Here is an 8626-nt window from a genome sequence, read left to right as displayed (position 1 = left end):
ACCAGACCCTGGAGAAGGACATCATGCTTGGTAAAGTAGAGGGACAGCAAAAAAGAGGAAGACCCTCAACAAGATGGACTGACACAGTGGCTGCAACAATGGGCTCAAACATAGCAAGGATTGTGAGGATGGTGCAGGACTGGGCAGTGTTTTGTTCTGTTGTGCATAGGGTCGCTATGAGTCGGAACCAATTCAACAGCACCTAACAACAACAGTATTTTAAGTACCAGAACAGTGTCTGGGACTTAGAGGATGCTCAAAAAATATTTGTGGAATGAATAAATGGAGAATAGAATAAGACTGAGGAAGTTGGGAAGAGATGAAAACTAAATAGGAGATAAGTAGAAGAATGGGGTTGGAATTGTCATAAACAAGGCAGTTGACTCAGCAGAACCACAAGGAAGGTCAGGAATTGGCAGCAGGTAATTGACTTGATGGCGCACAGCAACAACAACCTCTGAAGGTAGTAATGCACATGAAGCTGGAAACAGAACCACAGCTGGGCAACCACAGACTCAAGCAGAAGATAAGGCTTTGAGACCCGCAGAGACTAAGCAGAGGGATTCTGAACTTAAAGACACAGCACAGCTGTGGGTGGAGGTGCTGTACTTAATCAGAGGATAAGTGAGTGTCTATTTACCAAACAGTGAGATCTTCAGCCTACTTCCTCCACTTGACTTTGAGAACAGTTAGGCCTAATAAATAACCCACTGCCCTAGCATCCTTCCACTAAACCAACCAGGGAGGCGACTGGATGGTTCTCTCTGAGTAAATCGCTCTGTCCGAGAGAAAACCCAGAAAAGGACTCCCCCCCCAATAGCAACTCCAGAAACCAGAAGGTCATAAAGCTATACCTTTGCAATTCTGAGGAAACATTATTTCCAACCTAGAATTGCTGGCTAAAGGCTCAGTCAAGTGAAAGAAAGAATATTTTTTCAGACATGGAAAAAGGCAAAATATTTACTCCCCAAGCAACCTTTCTCAGGAATCTCCAGAAGGACATGCTCCACCAAAATGAAGCATTAGCTAAGAAAAAGGAGAATATGGGATTCAGGAAACAGAAGATTTACAAAGAAGAGAGGCGAGGAAAAGCCCTAGAATGATGGAGAAAGGAGTTCTCAGGGTGAGCAATGTGCAGCAGTTCAGATTAGTGCAAGAGGGAAGGAGGGCTCTATAATGGCCTGCTCCAAAACAAAAGAACTGGCAGATTACCTGATAGATGTGATAAGAGAGTCACACTTTTGTTGGAAAGACTGGGAATAAAATGGGGAGACTACTTGAAAGTAAATGAGAAAAAAGGAATAATTATTAACTCTGGGAAAATTAAAGTTGTATAAAAAAGGAAATATAATAGTACTCTGCAAGGTTAATCTATGAGTCATATTTACATAGTTTTAACATATAAATACTGAATATTGACCTAACAAAAATTATGATAGCTGTGTTAGGATGTTAAAATCATTTGCTGTTGAGTTGATTCTGACTTAAAGCAACTCCATGTGTCAGAATAGAACTGTGCTGCATAGGGTTTTCAATGGCTATGATCTTTCCGAAGTAGATCGCCAGGTCTTTCTTCCAAGGCTCCTCTGGGTGGATTCTAACCATCAACCTTTTGGTTAGTAGCTGACCATTTGGGCCACGGAGGATAGGAAGTATGTACTAAGAAATGCGGATGGGTGACAAGAGAGCTAAATCCTCTTCTTATATAATAAATGATGCAACAGCTAAGATATCAGAAATCGGTTATTTCTAGGAAGCAAAAATCAGAAGTGAGAAGGGAGAGGACAAGGAATGTTTTTTAAATATAGGCCTACTAAACCCGCTGTCATTGAGTTGATTCTGACTCACAGCGATCCTATAGTACTATTTTACTTTTCTATCATGAATGCTTATAACTGATAAAAATTTCTTTTAAAAACCCCAAAAACAAAAGGGGGGGGAATCTATATTCAAGAAAAAGAACATAAAAGAAAGGCATACTGCAACTTCATCCATTTTAATTCCTGACATAGCGACCATATGTATCATTTAACTCAGAGTCTGAACCCTTCTATTCAAATTAAATATTTAGACCATGTAGTGAAATAAATGCATGATTTCTCTTGGTCATTTCTTGAAAACTTGTCAGTACTTCATTGACATTAGACAGCATAAAGCAAGTATCTGGCTGAAACACTGCTGGAAAAACATGTCATCGTTACCAGTAAGTTAAATAAACTGTGGAAACTGACCCCTTCTCAACATGAACCTAAAGAGGAAAGAATCAAGCTAATGGGCTTTGCCAACAGAAATAAGCCCTGGAACAAGCAAGCACAGGGCAGGGAATGAGAGGATCCACCTCCTTTGCCCACTAAGCCTCAATGTCCTCATCTGCAGATTCAGGGGCTTGATTAGATTATCTAAAGTTCCTTTTTTAGCACTAAACTTAGAAGTAAACTTAAAGTTAGACCTTCACACACCTCCCTAACCCCTTTTATTTCCTGAATTAACCTATGAAAAAGATGACCGTATGTCTCAGTTTGCCCAGTACAGTCCCTGGTTTAGATATGTTTGTCTAGAGTAATTATTAATTGCTCTTCCTTTAGCTCTCAAAAGTGTCCCAGTTTGGATGATAAACTGCATGGCCTGTGACTATATTCACTTGAATTTTATTTTATACTTCTAAGGAAAAACAGCATTCACTTTTTAACTTACAAATATATTTCATAACTTTCTCTTAAAATTTGACAAAATTACAGATTCCTTTGTGGGTGGTTTGTGAACTACCAAGAATTTTTTAAGTACACAGTAACTTATGATGTAATTTTTTTTCCTTTTTAAAAACATATTAAGTGTGTCTGATACTGTTGAAACATATTTTCTAGTAGCCTTGGAACACTGGTTATTTCTTTAAAAGTATGATGGCTAAAACATTGGTGGAAGAATTAATTCAATATTCTAGGTGACAGAAGAAATTTTAATTATTACAACAGTCCCAGAATAGGGTCTTCCACCTGACTTTATTAACAATTACAAAAGAATGTTCTCTCAGCAGATGACAGATCTGATCCATCATCATGTCTGCTTCTAAGCTAGTCAGTTACAAACAAGGGTATTTCTCACATCTACTACTTCTAACTGCACAGACAAGCTCTGTATGCTAAAGATTCTCAAATTTTCTTTAAGGCTTGGACCAAAAGTCCTGCCAATTTCCAGAACAACAGCTCACATATTATCCAATAAACTTGAAACACTCCTTTCATAGTGAGCAGCACTGAAACAGATTCCATAATTGATTACTCAGTTTCAAGGGAGATTTAACGTTGCTTGGCTTTCTTGAAGATACAAAGAGTTCCTTAGTTTTACTCAAATATGCACTATTCCTGATATAAAACATGTCTCATTATGAAGTGCTCTGATTTGTTTTGGCTTTTTTTTTTACTTAACCACTTACGCCACTGTCTGCAGAAATTTCTTAAGTGAAATAAATGCCAGGTCCATTCAAAAGAGGAAAAAAGTCCACATGTCATTTTAATTCCTTTTGTTTTTTAAAGACACAAGATTACCATCTTTTTAAAAACGACTTTTAAAATGAACTAATTGTTAGATTGAATCATGCTATGGTGACTGATTGCCTGGTTCTAACCTCATGAAAACAAAAGGAAAACTGGGGTTGGTGTTTGCTTGCATTTCTCATCTCCATTAGAAAGTATGTCTGCCTTTTGGATCTGAGATCAGGTTTGCTCAGTAGTCTCAAAGAGTAATTTTCCCGTTTTTTTTCAAAATTTCCTTTTGATCATTTCAGACAATTCATCCTTTTGAATGAGAAAGAGTAGGAGAGAGGAATGTCGAATGAGGTTAAGTAAACGGAGAATCTGTCACATAAAGCAAGTTTAAATCCCAGTAAGAGCATCCATGCAGGACAAACGGAAGCATTATTCTTTTAAACAGTGTGTAATGACATCCTCCCTAGAGACTTTTTACATGAAAGGAAAAAAAACTTCCTCAGAAATCATTTTCTAGATTCCAAGTGTAATGAGTGAAGCACAGTTAAAAGCCAAAATTTGTTTTCTTTATGTAAGAAGGTATAAATTAGAACTGCAAAAAGGTGCTCGTAAGAGTTTCTCCCTGTTCTTGTTTTTGGTTATATACTGGTATTTCCATGAGCAAAAAAGACAACAGGAACAGATCACTATTTTAGACCTATGAATGTATCCTTACTTTTAAAACTTGAGCTGAGCATATTTTCTGTTTTCAAGGGAGAAATATATTAAAGACTCAAATATGCTCAGTGTAAGATCTTTTAAATTCCTTTGAAGTATAGCAACTTCTTATGCTTAAGTACAGTGAAACCTCTGAGAGCTGGAACTCTACGGGACTGCCTTGTTTTTCCAGATCTCACTAGTTTTCCGTGTTTGATAGGGTGCGATCTTACCACTTTTGCATCGCTCGTTTTACTGGAAAATATTTGAGTTTTCCTGTTCTGACAGGTTTCCGCCTTACATAGGTTTTGGCTTTTGCAGAATTTACTGTATAAACTCTGGAATATGTCTCCAATACTCTAAGCTGCTGTTATCTCCTGAAGACTTGATTGAAAATAACTATGAAAATTGTACGTTTTTATGTTTAATGTTACTTAAATATTCAGTTAGTTTTTTATTTACATGTATAAACAAGAAAAAGGTAAAATAAACAGAGAAATTACTTCTTTTGATTCAAACACTGCTTTATAAGTTTAATTAATGCATGTCCAAATAAACATCTCTCTTCAAAGATTTCAGAAAAAGTTTCATACATGTAGAATGTAATGTAACAAAGGAGAAAGACACTATAGAAAAATCACAATTAGGATGTTTATTTAGCAAAATAAACTTGAAGGAAGTTTTCTATAAAAAAACATAAAATCATCCAAAGTTTAGCTTCCCCATCTTCTTTGGTATTGAAATCAACCTTTAGGATACAAAATATTTTATTTTGAATAGTTTAGTCATTGGGTCTATAAAAGTCTTCCATAAAAGGTAAATGCGAAATTAAGTTATCTGTAGTTGTCTGACCTACTGAACAACTGATGAATAGATAAAAGCAATCAACTACATGTGTGCAGAGAATGACATCATCAAGGAAATATTCATTCATAGATACATCTTTTCTACTGGAAATACATTTTGAGTTTTTAATGATCTTCTGCCATCATTTTTACTATGTTATCTGAGTAATAAACCAATGAGAAGATCCTGTGCACTTAATTAAGCACAATTTCTCCAAGGAAGCTGATACCACCATGCCAGGACTCAGCAACACTTATTTTTCCACATGACTACACCATTAAAAAAAATTCTCTATTTCTTAGAATTGTGTGCTTCAGTCTATTCCATAAAAGAGCATCTGGAAATTGCTAACAGCATTAAATTAAGATTAATCAAATTCAAATCTATGTGAATCATTTTTGTTTCTCTTAAGAAAAAATATTTCTTACAACCACATTTTTTATTTCTACGAGTAGTACTATATGGCCTCCCAAATTAGCAAAGCAAAATACTTCCAGAACCATCAAGGGACAACAGAGCTACTCTTATTCATTTGATGTATTCTCTGCTTGCTCCAATCCTGATTTCTCCCTGTCCCTGCATCCTTGTCTGAAAATATCTTCCCCTCAATTTGTTAAAATGCATCTGAGAAAAAAATCCAATATCCAACTAGGGAAATATGTGTATATATTTTTTGCACAAACTCTTCTGATCACAAAACGATCAAGCAATTTATAGCTTCAGTGCTAACACTGAGATTGGGAACAAGAAGAGTACAACCACAATAAAACACAGCTATCTATTAGAAGGACTGCATAAAGACATCTTTGGCCATGTAGGCTCTGGGCCCTCTGGAAATAAGTTAGTTGCACTGCCAACATGACAAAGAAGATAGCAATGTTCAGAATCAGGAACAGTCTGGTATACGAAGCAGACAGTGATGAGGCCCTGCTATGAGTAGTTGTCACCATCCGTGCCTGTCCAAACTGGCCTCTTACCAAGCTACCACTTTTGTGTTTCTCATACGTTATATCTGCAAAATCTAAAAGGTCTTTCATTTCTTCATCTTCATCTATAGGCAGTTCTTTCTGTGCCAAAATCTGAGCTTTTCTTCGAATCTTTTTCTCACTGACTTCAATCTGTGCAAAAATATCAGGGACAGCATCCACAAATTTGTAGCGTTTGCCTGCCCTTCGTTTCTTCTTTGACTTGCTTTGCTGCTGCTGCTGTTGCTGTGATATGGCAAAAATCCTGTCAATGGCCTCCTCTGTCTGTCTCTTATCTGAAAATCTCAGCAGGCGCTCAGCAGTCTTCCTAAAACTAGCAGTGTTTCGGACTCGGGATAGGATCTGTTTCTCCAGCAGCTGGAACACTGGCTTAAAACGCTGCAGGTTCTGTTCCACAATTGCAACATAGTCCTTTACCTCGGGGACAGTGGTGCTCTTGATGGCTAAACTCCGGTCAAAAAGAATTTTCTGGCGATCTGCAATGACTTGTGCAAAGGCAGACTGCCCTGTGGCCTCACCTGTCCAAAGGTAAGTTGCATAGGCATGTTTGCTAGTGGCTATGAACACATCCAGTTGCTGAGAGTCTCCATGGATACTGAAGCTCTGAACATCTACAGATGGCCCTATGAAGAGGTAAGCTGCCCTGGTGATGGGACTTCGAAGGTGCGTGGTGACATTCACATAGTTTGTCCCATTATAGGGATAGCCCCGAGGGTATGTCACTGAAGCAAAAGTTGCTTTCTCACTGTAGCCAGTATCATCCATCCAATACATTTTATAGAGACCATCTCGCTGCCTGATGAAAGCCCCATGGACCCCATCTACCACTGTCTCCTCAAAAGGAACATCTACATTGTGGAAGAAGCTTGCTGCTGTCTCAAGGGGGCTCTCCTCTCCCAGGTATATTTGGTCTACAAGGAGGAGAAGCTGTGGATGCAAGAGGATCAGATTCCTCTGAACATTCTTCAGTCTGAGCCGGGGGCTATAAGCTCCCACACCTTCTCCTCGGATGAAAACCACGCCGTTTTTCTCCACTGCTGCAACCACTCTTCCCTGACAGTTAGCTGCCAGGTCATGCTTATATTTAGACCATTTGGATGAGCAGTCTTCTGTAACCTGACCCTCCCAGGGAGAAAAGCAGCTCTTTGACACAGCCGGGGAAAACATCAAAACATTGTTGAAGAAGGTATACTTTGGCCCATACAGAGCCTCGGTAATGAAAGGCACACCGTTGGGAGCAAAGGTAAATGAGTTCTGATCAGGATGTTCATGCCCTGCATTAAAATTCCGCCAGCCTTTGATCCAATCTTTGTATTTGTTTCTGTGCACAATGTCATATATTGCACGCCCCCCAAGTTTTCCTGACTTGAAAGAAAGGAAAGATCTGTTGATTTCTGCAGGGAGCGCACCTCCATAAGTCACAACACCCCAGTCTTCAAAATAATGCAGTGTCGGAGTGCCAAAATCTGGAGGAGGAATGGATTTCAAGCTGGCATCATACCTGAAAGAATTGATTTTCAAAATTAAATTTCACTGTGGTGGAAGTGAAAATTATACACCAGAACTGTGATGCCACACGGTGATGGGGCTGGAGGAAACAACACACAAACGCTCCCCGGAGCACCAGCTGTGTAGATTGTTATTAGGGACAATTTTGAAAAAACTCACGGATAATCAGCATGCTTAGGGGGAAATCCTTGATAAATGGGAAAGGAGTTTATCTTTATGACTTGCGATCCTTGGCCTTGAACCTGAAATGATTTTTGCTGTTGATCATCACATGGACCTTCTTTACTTCATCAGAGCTGCCGCCCCGAACTGCTGGGGCTCATGGATTTAAGCACTTCATCCAAACTTCTGGTTGAGGGGTTCCTATTCTAGGGAACCCATGTAAGGATCTGGACTCTAACAAACCTTGAGTTGTAATGACGTATTGTACTGTAATAACTGCTATTACTGAAAGTTTGGTAAAGAACTGTTTTCCTCTAAAAAGTAAATAAAAATAGAGGGGAACTTAACAGATAAAATTTACTGCCAACACCACATCTAAGAATATAAATGGGTGGAATTCCAGGAAAATATTTAATATTAGAGGCTTTATAATTGTGGCTACCTCTGCCTACCTCAGATCCAAAGGTTTGGTTTTGCTTTTTTTTTCAATCTGCAGATGATGGCATGCTCCTTGGACAATAAATGGCTTATTATCAAAGTGATACAATAACATTAAATTTTCTCAGTGATTAAGAACACAGGTTTTTGAATCAGTAAGGCTCCAAAAACAATAATGAGGATAATTATTTGTTTTCCATGATTTGGGATAACAGCCTTTACAGATTCACATGATCAGCTGCTCAAGGGAAAAAAGGCTGACCCATATTATAAGCTCTTATTAATTTTACTCTCTTGAGTAGAACTGACTCAACAGAAACAAGTTTGGTTGTTTTTTTGGTTTTTAATATGCTTTTCTCTAACGTGAATTAATTATCTATGGTAGTGTTAATTTTATCGATGTTTGATTTTGGCTGTTTTACCTGTCGTTCTATAGTTTCAGTTTTAGGGCATCAGAAACTGTTTCTACTTAAACCAAAACCAAACCCATTGTCATTGAGTCGA

General features: G+C 38.2%; 1 protein-coding gene across 12 annotated transcripts in view; it reads right to left on the bottom strand.

Moving 5' to 3' along the window:
- Positions 1–8626, bottom strand: part of DSE (dermatan sulfate epimerase) — a 140921-nt gene that overhangs the window by 51754 nt on the left and 80541 nt on the right. For 9 of the 12 annotated variants that reach the window (XM_023727703.1, XM_004372487.2, XM_023727698.1 and 6 more), the window contains one exon: positions 4807–7514. The exons of 1 other annotated variant lie outside the window; for it this stretch is intronic. In XM_023727703.1, the coding sequence (XP_023583471.1) occupies positions 5753–7514 (1762 nt within the window). In that variant the 3' untranslated portion in view covers positions 4807–5752. Of the gene's footprint in view, positions 1–148; positions 7515–8626 lie in introns of those variants that run through there. 2 more of the 12 variants (XM_023727706.1, XM_023727707.1) reach the window with 2 other exon arrangements.

This window comes from Trichechus manatus, unplaced genomic scaffold (assembly GCF_000243295.1).
Source record: "Trichechus manatus latirostris isolate Lorelei unplaced genomic scaffold, TriManLat1.0 scaffold00017, whole genome shotgun sequence".
Lineage (NCBI taxonomy): Eukaryota > Metazoa > Chordata > Mammalia > Sirenia > Trichechidae > Trichechus > Trichechus manatus.
The sequence above is the reverse complement of the archived record's forward strand: the minus strand, read 5'-3'. Positions and strand labels throughout refer to the sequence as shown.